General features: G+C 41.3%; 1 protein-coding gene and 1 long non-coding RNA gene across 4 annotated transcripts in view; both read right to left on the bottom strand.

Moving 5' to 3' along the window:
• Positions 1–4,297, bottom strand: part of LOC122461755 — a 29,680-nt gene extending 25,383 nt beyond the window's left edge. Inside the window, exon 1 of the long non-coding RNA XR_006283912.1 lies at positions 4,288–4,297. This is a non-coding gene — a long non-coding RNA (uncharacterized LOC122461755). The remainder of the gene's footprint in view (positions 1–4,287) is intronic.
• An 869-nt stretch (positions 4,298–5,166) lies between these two features.
• Positions 5,167–14,807, bottom strand: part of FAM124B (family with sequence similarity 124 member B) — a 28,563-nt gene continuing 18,922 nt past the window's right edge. For 2 of the 3 annotated variants that reach the window (XM_027820657.3, XM_043522793.1), the window contains 2 exons: positions 13,065–13,807; positions 5,167–7,003 (listed from right to left, as the gene is read on the bottom strand). In XM_027820657.3, the coding sequence (XP_027676458.1) occupies positions 6,359–7,003; positions 13,065–13,796 (1,377 nt within the window). In that variant the 5' untranslated portion in view covers positions 13,797–13,807 and the 3' untranslated portion in view covers positions 5,167–6,358. Of the gene's footprint in view, positions 7,004–13,064; positions 13,808–14,258; positions 14,453–14,807 lie in introns of those variants that run through there. The other variant, XM_007058180.4, reaches the window with a different exon arrangement.

Here is a 14,807-nt window from a genome sequence, read left to right as displayed (position 1 = left end):
GAAGTCCATCCTAAAGATTCATTTGTGACGTTCACAAGAAGGGATCAAAATAACTACAGTTAAATTGCTGGCCTTGCAGCTTTGCCCCATCGTCTTTGGAAGCTCCTTGGTGAAAGCACAGTCTTCAGTCCATGCCTTGTGCAGTGCTGAGCTCACATTTAGCACCTCAGACTAACTCACACCGGAAACAACCCATGCCTCTGAACTGGAAGACGCAGAGAGAATATACAGTGGGAGCCCAAACTCACCCCTCAGATAACTCCACTGAAGTCAGCGAGATACACAAACTAGCAAACTGGAGACAAAGTGGCCCAGTATTCAAGCAAGGTGAAACTTAAAGTGAGCTACAGAATTTAACTTGCGATAGAAAACCAGAGGTTTAAATTATTCAGTGTAATACCATTAAATATGAATGTAAGGCAAGCAGATCTCATATGGCTGATTTTGTCTTATACTAAGCTGCATGGTATTTAAAGAACCAAACTAAGGAACTGCCATGGTCCTAGTGTCCTTCAGTTTAACCCTAAAACCCTGGGCAAAAACTCCAGCACTCTGAACAGCTCAGAAAAACTTCCTAACTGCTTTGAAGCATTATCTCCTGATTCTGGACCCAGTTTTGCAGTGTGATGAATGTGTGTGAACCCTTAGGCAGGGCTCCATGTAGGGACAGGAGTCCACCTGTGTGGATCCACAAAACAAGGCTACAAGGCTCCAGGAGGGTGCAGGGACAACCTCTGACCATCACATTGTTTTCTCTAACAAGCCATCGCTTTTCCATTTCTGTACAATATGTTAGGCACAGAGTTTGGATAGGTACATGTGCTTGCTTTAGGAACTGAACATTGCTCTGTTTCACCTTAATCTGCTTGTGGGATTACTATGGAAGTATTTTTTTTTAAACCTAAATTTGCTCAGAGGGTCTAAGGCCCTAATTCTGTTTCCACTGAAGTCCACGAGAATTTTGCCTTGGACTTCAATGGAAACAGGATTGGGCCGTTATCTTGTGTGTCTCTCTTCAGGACACTTTGAACATCACTTTAAAGATACTGTTGCTCATTTTGAAAAGAAATAGCAATTCCCATTTATACTGGAGACAGCCTTTAACTGGAACCATTGATCAAAGACTCCAGGAGCTTGGGATACAAACATTTATTGAGGGCATTTTGTTCCGAAAGACCCACAAGTACTTCACAGCACTAGTGAACACAAACAGCAGTAGTGAAATGCTTCAGGCTGGGAGTGATGGGCCAATGAGCATGCAGCATCCTACAGAGAGGAAGGACATTTCAGCTGTGAAACGTGAGCCAAATCTCTACTCTGACAGAAAATGGCTGGACAGAGGCCCTCACTGGGCAGATATAGCCTTGTTTGTTAAGGGATCGTGTTAGGAAGGCTCACATTCTTGTTCATCTGTCTTGAAGCACAAAGGATATGAACCTGCTGGGATTTGAACCTTCAGTTCCAAGAAAGATAGAGCAATAAGGCTAAGGAAAAGAGCAGTGATTTGTTATAGAAATGGTTATTTACTGCTGTGTCCATTGCATGTGATCATTCAGAACCATTCTTAGAATACCTGTCACTCCCTCTTATCTCCATAGCTGTGAATGGTCTCAGTGGAAAGTACCATTGTAAGGATACTTTGCAGTAGATCCAGCCTGAAAAATAGCAAGCTGCCACTTTGATCATTGTTAAGTGTCAATTATTCTTTTAAATGCATTGAATTTTTTATTTACTTTTATATGTGATTAAACAAGAACAGGTCTTGAATACAGTGGAAATGAAAATGTTAAGATGGATGTTTGGAGTTACACAGATGGATCATGTTTAGAACAAATGAATTAGGGGAAGTGCAAAGGTGGTACTAATTATGGAAAAGCTGAGGGAATACAGGCTTAGATGGTTTGGACATCTAAAAGAAGATCAGAAGAATATATAGGAAACTGGGTGTTAAACTTAGAAGTGGAGGGTCTGAAAAGGGTTGGAAGACCCAAAAGCAGAAAGATGGATACCATACAAAAGGATTGTATTTGCTGCAGAATTTCTGAGCAACTGCTTCAAGACAAATTGGAATAGAAGACATGAGGCACTGACCCCATATAGATGGGAATAGGACCAATGCTAGAGGAAGACTACATTTATATGTGATTAGATTTAGTCACTCAGATTTTGACACTGGAATTTTCCCTTTACATGTGTGTTGCTGAAATCGTGAATTCTTTCTTCTGGGGGAAAATATTGGCCCCAATTCTGTATGATTCTATTCCTGCATTTGGGATAGGAACAGGGTGGTGGGGGCCATGGAAGTGCCTTTTAGATACCTCTGCATTCATATTTTGGGGCAACCAGGAGCCTACCCAGCCCCTGCTGTCAGTTAGAGCAGCCTCTGGACTGCTCTAAATTACTCTCTGCTTTTCATGAACCTGGTAAACAGAGCATAACTGTGAGCTCTGGACATACCACCAACGTGCCCTCCATGTGGTGAGTGAGAACTGAGACACTGGATACATTTACTTTCTGCACATGTTGCAAGGCCTACCTTGGCTCCCAGGTACTTGTGGAAATGGAAGTTGTTCTATCCATTGCTTGGAGCATTCAAGGGTGAAGAGGTTTAGCTATTTAGCAGCCTGTAATGGCATAATAAGTTTATTATTTGTTGTTTCAAATGGCGATACAAGACTGTGACTTTGACTTGTGGGGAGAGTGTTGTAGGAGACACCTTTTAACAGAACATCATCTTTTATAAATACCAATACATTAAGTTATACCAGCACCAAGCTCTTATCTAGCACTTTTCATCAGTGTAACTCAAAGCACTTTACAAAGGAGGTTAGGATCATTGTCCCCATTTTACAGAAGGGGAAACTGAGGCCCAGGGACTGAACGTGACTTTATCCAAGGTCACCCTGCAGACCAGTGGCAGAGCTGGAAATAGAACCCAGGGATTCTGAGTCCTAATCCAGTGCTCTATCGACTAGGAAAAACTGCTCTGAAGAGAAATCAGAGTATAGCTCCTAACCCTCTGCATCAAGGTCCTATGTGATCTTGGGCCTGTGTAGATCTCATTATTCAGTCTCTATGCGCCTCCCAGTTCTCTCCTCACTGCTCTTACCTGTCTAGTCATTTAAACCTCACTCACCAGCATAGTGTCGCCTCCTCCCTATGTTAAATTTGAACCATCATTCATTCTTTTCTATGTGCTAGAGAATTGGCTTTTTTGTCCATAAGGCACCCTTTGTCCCCACTCCCCGCAAGGCCTGATTCTCTTAGGGCAAATTAGGACTAGCTCCACCCAACTCAGGGTCTGTTTTCACTGAAGCTGGAAGGTGATCAAGCTAGTGTGCTCAAAATAGAAGTGCAAGCACAGCAATGCAAGTGACAGAAGAAGTTAGTGGCCCCAAGTGCAAGCCCATTCCAGACTCTAGACACATACTTGGGTGGCTAACCCTGCCGGCACTCATGCCATCACAGCTACACTTCTATTTTTAGGGCACAAGCCATTAAATCCCTTCTTAAAACCTCTTATTCCAGGAATCCATCCCCTACGTCATTCTCCTCTCCAGTAATTCACCACCACCAATCCTTTCCTGAACTGTTGTCCCTTGTCCTGTGTTCGTTTGGCTTCTTCATATTAGCATGTCTCCAGTGGTGGTAAATCACCTTGCTCTGGGTTTGTGAAGTGCTGGGTAAATTTATACCACTCGATGTTGTTGTTAATAATCAGCTTATATGCAGTAAAATGTCTTATTATGTTTTATTGAAAACGATTAAAACTTCTACAGACTGTAGGATGAAACATCTTTTAAAAAAGTAAGTGTATCATGGCACAGGTATAAAATGGAAGATCAGTTATCTCTGGCAATGGACGTTCTACCTCGGATCTATAACTCTGCATGTCAAGCCACACAGTATGGTTTCCTTTGCACAGGACACAGGAAAATAAGAATCTGTTTTCAGGACAGCCTGGCACGGTATGACAATATGTAGCAGATGAAAATAATGTTAGGAACATGTGTCATTCTACACATCAGAACTCGTTCTCCCAGCACACACACAGTTGCTGCTGGAGAACAACAGCCTCAGTTGCTCTCACTCATCTGATTCCATCTTGGCAGTATTAGGGCCTGATCCTGAAAACCCACAGGTCCCTTTCATTTGAATGGCCACTGAGGGTGTTCAGCACTGCTCAGAATCCGGAATTTAATCCCATAAAGAAAGAACTCCTACTGAAACAACGCAAAGGCAACAAAGATATGAGCTGACCCAGCTTGTTTTGTGTCACTGAAATACACAGATAGGATTCGGAGACAACAGGAGCAGAGCAGATCTGCTGAGTGAGAGGATGCTGTGCTATTCCACAGTTATTTTTCAGAGAAGACCCACACTTCAAGGTCTAAGCAGGAGCCTTTTGCAGATTTATTCAAGAGAAAGTGGATGGAATGAAAGTGGGAGTTAGCCTGCCCCAAGCCAAAACACCAACAAACCACTGCGCCCCCCTGGCTAATTAGGCTAGGCTGTTCACAAAGGAGAAATTAACCCTTTTGGACCTGCATGGGTAATCAAGATCACACACTGAAGCATAAAGTGTGTTTACTCTCCTTATTTTAGCTAGCATAGATGCAAATGTTGTTAATGATCATAACATTTTCCAGCCCTTTCTAATAGGCAAGCTGCAGTGAGCGTCTCAATGTCCTTGTGCAGTAGCAGCAGGAGTGTTATATGCACAGCCCTGGTACTCAGCAGTAAGCAGGACCTTAATTCTGCTGCAGGATTCTTGGGTCCTCAGGCACTCTGGTATAATGCATACTCTGTGCAAAGCTTAAACCAGGTTGCCTGAGTTCACAAGTCTCAGGTGGGCCAGTCACTGGCTAGGGATGGTGATGTGGCTAAATCTGAAATGAATGGGGTGCAGCACTGGTCATCCCCTCCCTAGTCTGCTCCTCCTCAGAGTAGGCAAGAGCATGACAAATGTAAACCTAGTCAAGCCCTAATCCTCTGTTATGAAACATTCCATCAGCCAGGACAGAGCAGACACTTTCAGCAGACACAGTGTAGAGTAGCATCTCCTTGTCATGACTCCAAATTTACCCTTTTTTGGCAGTGAGGGTCCATGTGTTCCTCATATTCTGGACAAGAGTAAAAAGGGATGATCAGATTTTTGCCATACTCTTTGTAATTTCTGACCCCTCAGTCAAGCCCCCTCTAACTCTCCTCCTTTCAGGCCTAGGGAACCGTTCTTGAGTAGGCAAACTTTAAATAAATCCAATCTTGGTAATAAACATTTTATTTCTTTTAAATGAATGGCTTCATTTGTCATTTGGTGAGCACGGCTTACTGACTGTTTAGCTTTTACCATTCTGGTAGCTCTCTCAGCTCCAATGGTTCCTGTTGGTCTCCTGTCATTTAAAATTCAATTGGGATTTTCACTATGTTGATAATTGCACAGAGGTTTAATAAAGATCATGCATATTGTTTCTAACTTTATTCCATGGAGCACTGTGAGGGCAGGGGGAATGTGCTTCATGGGGAGGAAAAAAAAAAAAAGAGGTCAAACGATTGATTTTAAATAGTTTTCTTCAAAAATTTGAAAAGGAGCAGTATGAGGGCGTGATTTGGTCTCATTTAAATGCATATGAATGATCACATTCACAGTTTTCAAGTCTGACTGATGGCAGAGGGAGAAACGAGAGGGCACCTAGAAGGAGAAAAACATTGCAAGCCTGCTCACACCTTGTGACCATGCCACTACCTAAGGTACATGTACACGTATGGCAGCATGTAGGGTACAGGCACTGCACGCCCAGCTAGCACAGATATAAATAGCAGAATAGACGGTGAGGCACTGTTTTAGGTGAGTAGAGCGCCCTACACACCTGCACTCTGTGTACCCTGCACAGCTCTCTACGCACTCGCGCAGCGCCTCCCGTGTCCGCAGTGCTATTTCTCGCAGTGCAGCATTCCACTGCCTCCCCAATGCCAAAGCCCTCTAATGCAACTACACAAGACAGAACGGGTCACAGGCTACTGATTAACATTTACAAACAGCAATAGGACTCGCATAGCTTATTCCCATTCATTGCACAATTAGGCTGTTGGGTGCTCTGTATTGAAAAGAATCAAACTCACTGTGTAACTGCACATGATTATTTTTTGTGGTTTTGCCCTCCGTCCCATTAGCATTTTTGTACATGAGTCACTCTATTGCAATAAAACCCCACTGAAGTCTTTTTCCATCACAGAGCAGGTAGCCTAGGTCTAAACACAGAGCTAAACGGCATGCAGATTGCTTTCTCTCCGTTTCCAGAATAAAGCATTTAGCTATCAGTTTTAAAGTCAGTCTGTCAGGCACATTTGTTTCGAGTCAAATAAAGAATTCCTCCTCCTCTTCATTTCCATTCCCATAGTTTGCTCTTGATATTCGCAAGTGAAAGTCTGAAGCTGTCTGTCCTGCGCCTTCATTTCTTTTGACAGCAAATGACGGCAGATGGGTTCTAGCCTCAGAAGGCAAGTTGATTCTGGAGCCAGCAGCAGCTAATGAATAATTTGGTGCTTGTGGTTGAGGAAGGCTGTCCTGCAAGTCCCTTGAAAACCTGCTAAGGGGAGATGGAGTGCATTCAGAATTTACTACCGTGAATCCTGTGTCAACATTGGTCTCTGCTTCTTGCCTTCGAAACCGGATTTCTTGGCTGGAAGTGTTCAGTGTAGTGTCTGCACTTACATTGAAAGACGTGGTATCAGACTGTGAAGTAGCTGCTGGACTGCTGGCCTGGAATGCAGAGCAGGCGTTACTCTGTGGGGTGCTGCTAACACTCCCAGAAATAATTCCGTGTTCTGATTTGATTTTACACTTCATCATTCTGACCTTCCGGCTTTTCTGCTCTGAATTAACCCACTTTGTGGGAAAAGGGGCTAGAGTGGAATTCTGTAGGATCTTTTCTTCACCTGCATTATTGTGCTGATTGGAAAGTTCATCATTTTTTTCAGTGTGTTTTGAGTTGCCTTGCACCTGTTAAAGAAAGATTGATGAGAACACTATTAAACCATTGCTTGAACAGCAGGGAAGTGACTACTGTGTCCTCAACTGCAGCTATCATGCTGAAATCATCTACAACTTAATGATTAAGGGTCCCATTAGTATCTTCTGCAGTTACACAACTCGGATGTGGAAACCCATGCTAAAGAATTTATGAATACATTCATTTCAATGCATAAATTTATCATTTTACTTTGAAACTAATCACAGTTCACAAATTTCACTCTTTTGATAAAGAAAAACAAAACAAAAACAAAGATCCAGTGGTACCATTAGAGTCATCATTTCTAATCTTATTTTAAGTCACACATGCAGTGAATTTTATGGTCTCATACAAATGTTAAATTAGTTTGTTGATTTAGTTCTAAGAGATTCCAAAAATCCAGTCTGATTTGTTTTAAAATAACATTTTTCATATGAGTTTTAAGATTAAAATCTGTTGGAAAAAGTAATACTTCAGAACACAAAGTGTCTAGTGAGTTCTTGGAGTGCGTTGGGAACAACTTCTTGTTTCAGAAGGCGGAAGTAGTAACCATGGGGGTGGCCACGTTATGCTTGGTTCTGACTAACAGGGAGAAACTGGTTGTGAATCTGAAGGTTGAAGACAACTTGGAGGAAAGTGACCATGAAATGATAGATTTCATGATTCTAAGGAAAGGAAGGAGTGAGAGCAGCGGAATAAGGACAATGGACTTAAAAAAACAGACTTTAACAATCTTAGACAATTGACAGGTAGGGAGGGGAAGAACAGAAGGGAAAAATTGTTCAGGAGATGTGGCAGTTTCTCAAAGAGACAATATTAAAGGCACAACAGCAAACTATCCTGACACAAAGGAAAAATAGCAAGAATAGGAAGAGGCCAATTTGGCTCCACGAGGAGCTCATTAATGACCTGAAAATCAAAAGGGAATCCTACAAAAAGTGAAAACATGGACAAATTGCTAAGGATGAGTTCAAAAGACTAGCACAAGCGTGTAGGGACAAAAATCAGAAAGCTAAGGCACAAAAACAGTTACACCTAGCAAGGGACATGAAAGGAAATAAGAAGGGTTCTATAAATACATTAGGAATCAGAGAAAGAAGAAAGGAAGGCTAGGTCAACTACTTAGCGGGGAAGGGGAGCTACTAATGGATGACATCATGAAGGCAGAGGTGTTTGATGCCTTTTTTGCTTCAGTCTTCTCTAAAAACGTAACTTGCAACCAGATGCTTAACACAATTAATATTAACAAGGGAGAAGGAACACAAGCCAGAACATGGGAAGAACAAGCTAAAGAATATTTAGATAGGTTAGATGTATTCTAGTCGACAGGCCCTGATTAAATTCATTCTATGCTACTTAAGGAATTAGCTGAAGAAATCTTGGAATCAATAGCGATTACCTTCAAGAGCTCATGGATGATGGGCGAGGTCCCAGAGGACTGGAGAAGGGCAAACATAGTACCTATCTTTAAAAGAGGAAACAAAGAGAACCTAGAGAATTATAAACCATTCAGCCTACCGTCGATACATGGAAAGATGCTGGAACAAATTTTTAAACAATCAATTTGTAAGCACCAACAGAATAATAGAGTGATAAGTAATAGCCAACATGGATTTTTCAAGAACAAATCATGCCAAACCAACCTAATTTCCTTCTTTGACAGGGTTACTGGACTATTGGATCAAGGAAAAGCTGTAGATGTGATATAATAAGGCTTTTGACATAATCCCACATGATATTCTCATAAGCAAACTAAGGAAATGTGATCTAGATTAAATTACTATAAGGTTGGTGCACAACTAATTAAAAAACCATACTCTGAGTAGTTATCAGTGGTTTGCAATAATATGAGAATACAACTGTGTGATAACAAATCCAGACTAACTTTTTTGTGAAGACCTCCATATGCCCCCAAGATGATGCCCTTAAATCCTGAAATCCCTTAACGACCAAAGCTCTCAAAACCTTGGGACCATCACCAAAAGACAAATGGCAGAGGCTGTGGATAAACAGCCAGGTCAAGAATCAAGATCTCATTATGGATCCTACAGATCGGCTACCTGGCTTTGCCAGGCTATGTAAGATAAGGATCACAGTGAAATGCCTCAGAACCTCACAATGCAATTTCCTACTACACAAATGGACAGCATGATATGCAAATGTGAAGAAGATGCCCAAACCATGGACTGCAAGACAGTAAATATTATAATCTCTCTGTAAATCCATGATGTGCCCACAGTTCTGGTCCCCCCATCTCAAAAAGGACATAGCGGAACTGGAAAAAGTTCAGAGAAGGGCAGCAGAGATGATAAAGGAATGGCTTCCATATGGAATGGCTTCCATAAGAGGAGAGACTAAAAAGATTAGGGGTGCTTGGCTTCAAAAAAAAATTGACAAGTCGGGGGGATAGGATACAGGTCTAAAAGTCATGAATGATGTGGAAAAAGTGAATAAAGAAGTGTTATTTACCTTTTCCCACAATACAAAAAATATTTATAGGCAGCAGATTTAATACGAAGAAGAGGAAGTAACTTTTTCACACAACACACAATTAACCTGTGGAACCCATTGCCATTGGATGTTGTGCTGGCCATACCTATAACTGGGTTCAAAAAATAACTAGATAAGTTCATGGATGAAAGGACCATCAATGGCTTCTAGCCAAGATGGTCAGGGGTGCAACCCCACTCTTGGGGCAGTCCTAAACCTTTGATTGCCAGAAGACAGGAGGAGAAAACAGGGGTAGATTTCTCCAATTGCCCTGTGCTGTACACTCCCCTTGAAGCTCTGGTACTAGCCATTGTTGGAGACAGGATATTGGGCTAGATAGATCATTGGTGTGATCCAGTATGGCATTTCTTATGTTCTTAAGATGAAATTCAATAAAGGCAGGTGCAAAGTACTACACTTAGGAAGGAAAAAAGTCAAATGCACAACTACATAACAGAGAATGACTGGCTAGACAGTTGTACTGCAGTACTACTGGGAGTTATAATGGATCACAAATTGAATACAAACCAACAGTGTGATGTAGGTGCAGAAAAGGCCACTATCATTTTGGGGTGTATTATAATAGAAGGGTCATATGGAAGATACGGGAGGTAATTGTCCCATTCTGCATGGTACTAGTCAGGCCTCAGCTGGAGTATTGTGTCCAGTTCTGGGCACCACACTTCAGGAAAGATGTGGACAAACTGGAGAGAACTCCGAGGAGAGGAACAAAAAAGAGAAAAGGTTTAGAAAAGCTGATCTATGTGGAAAGGTTAAAAATACTGGGCACGTTTAGTGTTGAGAAAAGAAGGCCGTGGGGGACCTAAGGCCAAAAAGTTTGCCCACCCCTGGACTAGTAAGTGTGGACAAGTAAGCCAAGGACATTTTATACTTGTAATTGATCAACCGCCATCCAAGATAAGTTCTGCAACAGGGAGGACAGACTGAAAAGCAGGAAGGTGATCCCTTAACAGAGACAAACTATTAAATAATATTAAATTGGTTTCCAAAAAGTCATTCAACATGGAGATGCCCTAACTAATGCTAACTGGTCATTAGCAAGGGATCACATGGAACCTTTGTGACGTAAGTAGGATTAGCTCCTTTTCTTAATTGACAAACCAGGGATACTGTCTTTTCTTCAGCATGAAGGATGCAATCCTGGGAGGTGCTGAGAGCCCTCGACTGCCATTACCTCTCGTGGGATCTGAGAGTCCCCGGATCACAGGATCAGGATCTTCATGCCAAACTATCAGCATATCAATGTGCTTCTTGAAGCAACAAAACAAAACATAAACCCCAAGTTCAGACTGGCTCCCAGTTCCCTTGACGGGAGGCGGATGAGTCACAGCTAAAAAACAAATCCTAACGCTCTCCTGCCAGGGAATTCAAATGCATCTGTCAAAGTGAAGCCCTTGCCTACATCAAATGGGTAGCCACCTAATTTGCAGAGAGACAGGATGAAAAGTGCAAACACTTAAAAGCAAAAGCTGCATTGAGAATTAACAGTGAGAGATCAGTGTAGAAATTAGCCATGCAGATGGATTAGCAGGAATTGTACCAAATAACCTCTAGAAGGAATAGAAAGAGAAAAAATAAAAATGAAGGCAAAATCCCTCTGCCAAAGAATCAGAGAAAATTAAAACTACACAGGATTGCTACAAATTATTGAAATAATCCAAATTATACTGTACACAGAAGTATGAGAAAATGGATGAAAATACGTGGACATAAAAATGTTTAAATGGAAAATGCTGAGTAATTTAGATCCAAAGGAATAATAGTTCAGCAATACACTTAGTTGATATGTTTTCATTGAAAATTTGAATTTTCAAAAAAATCTATTAAATCTATAAACTAGTTGGAAAACAAACTTTTTTGTGGAAAATTTTCAACCCCAAAATTGACATTTCTAAAATATTCAGGTAGATTGATTCAAAAGCATGTTACAAATACTGGGCCTGTTCCCATAGCTCTTACTCCTGTCCACCATTTGAAGATGAAGCCATTTTAAAGTTAACTCTTGGCATTGCTGTAATATAGTAATAATTGCCAAGAACCTACAACCAGATCAAGGCCCCGTTGTGTTAGGTGCTATACATCCATATACTAAATGAAAGTTCCTGCATCAAATAGCTATAAAAGCTATTGGGCCTGATTCTTTCCCTAACACTGGTGCTAATCAGGACTTAGTTCATTAAAGTCAAGGGAGTTAAACTGATTTAAAGTGCGTGGAGAATCAGAGCCACTGAATTCATTTTTTTCATTTCTAGCTCTGGGTGACTCATTTACTGCCCAATAACACCAAGTGCGGGGTGCTTCCTGTTAGGTGTGTAATGCTTATCTCCAGCTTCTCACAATGCCCTCAGACATATCAAGCTTTTAATCTTTCTGCCTCCATTTCCCCATCCGTACAATGGGGATGCTACCTGTGACAGATATGCACAATATCTGATAGGCATGTTAGCCTGCCATAGCCTTGAAGAAACCTTACTGAATTAAGTGTCCTTGGGGTCCATTGTACTAAATGAAAGGTTTGTGTGTCATTGTGGGCTGGGATCATATGTAACCTCTAGGCAGGAGATGTAATGTAAGGCCTGAAGGATCACAGAACTATACTGAACAACGTGCCAAACAAGAATGGACTTTTGGGACAATATGTTTGAAGTGGATTTCCTGGCAAATATCAAGGGGGAGGCGAATGCAAATTCCCAACTTCCAGACCAGTAAAGTGCACATAAGTAGGCAGACAGATCAAATCAGATGTAAAGCAATGCAGTGTGGGATAGCAGTAGGACGACTGCCAGAGGTGGAAAAGTTCATCCAAAATACAGACAGGTCCACTTGAACCATTTTCCAGACTAATTCATCCTGAAATGAACTAAATCCACTTTCAAAATGGATTATCTAATTTGCAAAAGGACACAAGATTATTCTAAAAAGAATTGTGCCATGTGAACTCAAGTCAGTTTAAGCCGAAAAACCAAAAGTTAACATGAAAAAACCTACCCATGGAAACAAGCCTTTATTCACTATGATTTATTCACTCCAGCCTAGGCAGTACAGTTTCACAGCTCAGTTGAACTAAACATTCACAAAAATTGAAGGATACCATACACCCAAATATACCCTTCCTCGGGTGGCACCCAATAGCAGAGCTAAAAATCAGCTTCTGAAAGCTTTTCCACTCTAAACCCTTATCATAAAGAAATAATTCAGGCACTTACAATAATTTGATCGGAGGGTGAAACTTTGTCTACAGACCAGCCTGCAAAGGCCTTGCATTTCAGGTGATCATTTATCCAGTCTAACTGTGCAATGTCGTATCAGCCCAGGGGGAGATATTACAAAAATATCTGGCAATCTTTTTATGTTACTTTGTGTGGTTTTATTAATGGGGAAAGCACCCAGAGTATGGGATGGACAGCTATAAATATTTTATAAATTTGAAAGAAGAAATAAATAATAGTAAAACAACTATCTTCCAATCAGACCCTGTGTTCTTCCTTGCTAGCAAGTCACCTATTGAATTAAAGAGAAAACACATAAAAAACCCAATACCTGAAGCAAGATTTTGTTTCCTTCGTAATCCTGAGTTTGCCATCGGGTGCTACTGATAGGAATACATGGATTAGGCAAAAGAGGTACCAGCTTCCCAATTTCGTGCACCTTGAATTGCAACACGGAAGATTCTTTCAGTTCAACAGAGACCCCAGGAGGAAGCTGCTTCAAGCAGAGCTGAACAGCAATGGTTTCTGTTGCATACAGCACAAAGACACAGAAGTTACTCTTCTGCATAGATGCTTCTTTCTGCAGAATCATCTCGTAAAGTCTGACTGCATCATCATAGTTATCAAAGCTACAGTAGAGGGTCACACGCAGAATTTCAGTGCCATAATGAACTTGCCGCAAACCCCATACAGGCATATGCTCATCCAGACCATAAAATTCCTGACTAGCAGGTGCATAAGGGTACAGTTTCCCATTAGCATGTTGCATGTGGTGATCCTGCCATGGAGGGTGCTGGAAAAAATCATGGACCCGAAAAATCCGTTCTTCCCCAAAGTCCTCATGCAGGAAAAGGAGAATGGACATCCCAGGAAATCCAGAGCTTTTCCGGCGATATTTCTCATAATACTTCACTGGAGTAACACGTTCAGATACAAGGAAGAGTCGAACATCCAGGCAGATCCACCCCAGAAGCCGATCAAGAGTTTGCTGCAAAAGTAATGAATGTCCAGAGGTGGCAAGAAGATGCACAGTCATCACCAACGAGTCTGCTCTTCCATCCATTGTAAAATCACCTTGAGAATAAAAATAAAGACAGATGAGTGCTTCTGTATACACTGAATAATCATAAACAATTATACTTTGGATTTCTCTTTTGCTTCCCATCTGAAGATCTCAGCATGCTTTACATGCCTCACAACATCCCTGTGAAGTAAAGACTTGTAGCTGTATCTATTTTACGGATAAAAGACGAAGCACAAAGAGGTTAAGAGATTTGCCCAAGGTCATACAGAGGAACAGTGACAGAGCTGTGAATAAATCTCTCACTGTGAATAAGTCTCTCCCAGTCCTGATCTTTAACCAACAACTAATACAAATAGAAACCATCTGACATTCCCCCTCAAAAACAAAAAACCCAAGCCCTAACATTTTTGTCCTTCATAGTGAAATACAGTGGGGATTAAGAACACTGAAATACTAGTGCAGTTATTCTCAAATGCGTAGATTCTTTTAAAATATACTTGCCAGTTGACCATGGAAATGCAAACTTTGAGATCTAGCAGAACCCTGGCAACGGACAACAAGAGACGCAGTTACTGCCTCAGTGCAAATGCAATGCGGCACTTGTGTTTTAAAGCCTCAGCATGCATTGTTTTTTTAGTCAACGTGCCAATGTTTTTGCTAGATCTAAAGCTTGTGATCTTTATGAGTAACACCCTTCCAGGGTGTGCGGATAAACTATTCTTTAAAATGAGAAAGGGAAACAGGCTAACAAAAGAAAAACAAATGTGAACTGCGCAGATAACAATTAGTGCAGATGTGAATCAATCTAAGGAAAGACAAGAGTTTAGGGAGATGCCTTAAATCCTAGTTTTCCCATTGTGTCATTTTACACAGCAGAGAGAGCATGCTGCCCTTCGGTTCTAATCGAAATATTTCAGTGCCCTGTTTATTACATTTATTCCAAAGTAATCCCAGTGCCGGGTTTCCCCTCCCTCCCCCTTTTTTTGGTGCATTTCTATTGCTACGCTGTATTTGGATAGGCTCCTACATTTATGTTATTTGTGCATGTAA

The sequence above is a fragment of the Chelonia mydas genome, chromosome 9 (genome assembly GCF_015237465.2).
Source record: "Chelonia mydas isolate rCheMyd1 chromosome 9, rCheMyd1.pri.v2, whole genome shotgun sequence".
Lineage (NCBI taxonomy): Eukaryota > Metazoa > Chordata > Testudines > Cheloniidae > Chelonia > Chelonia mydas.
This window is presented reverse-complemented; position numbering and strand designations above follow the sequence as displayed.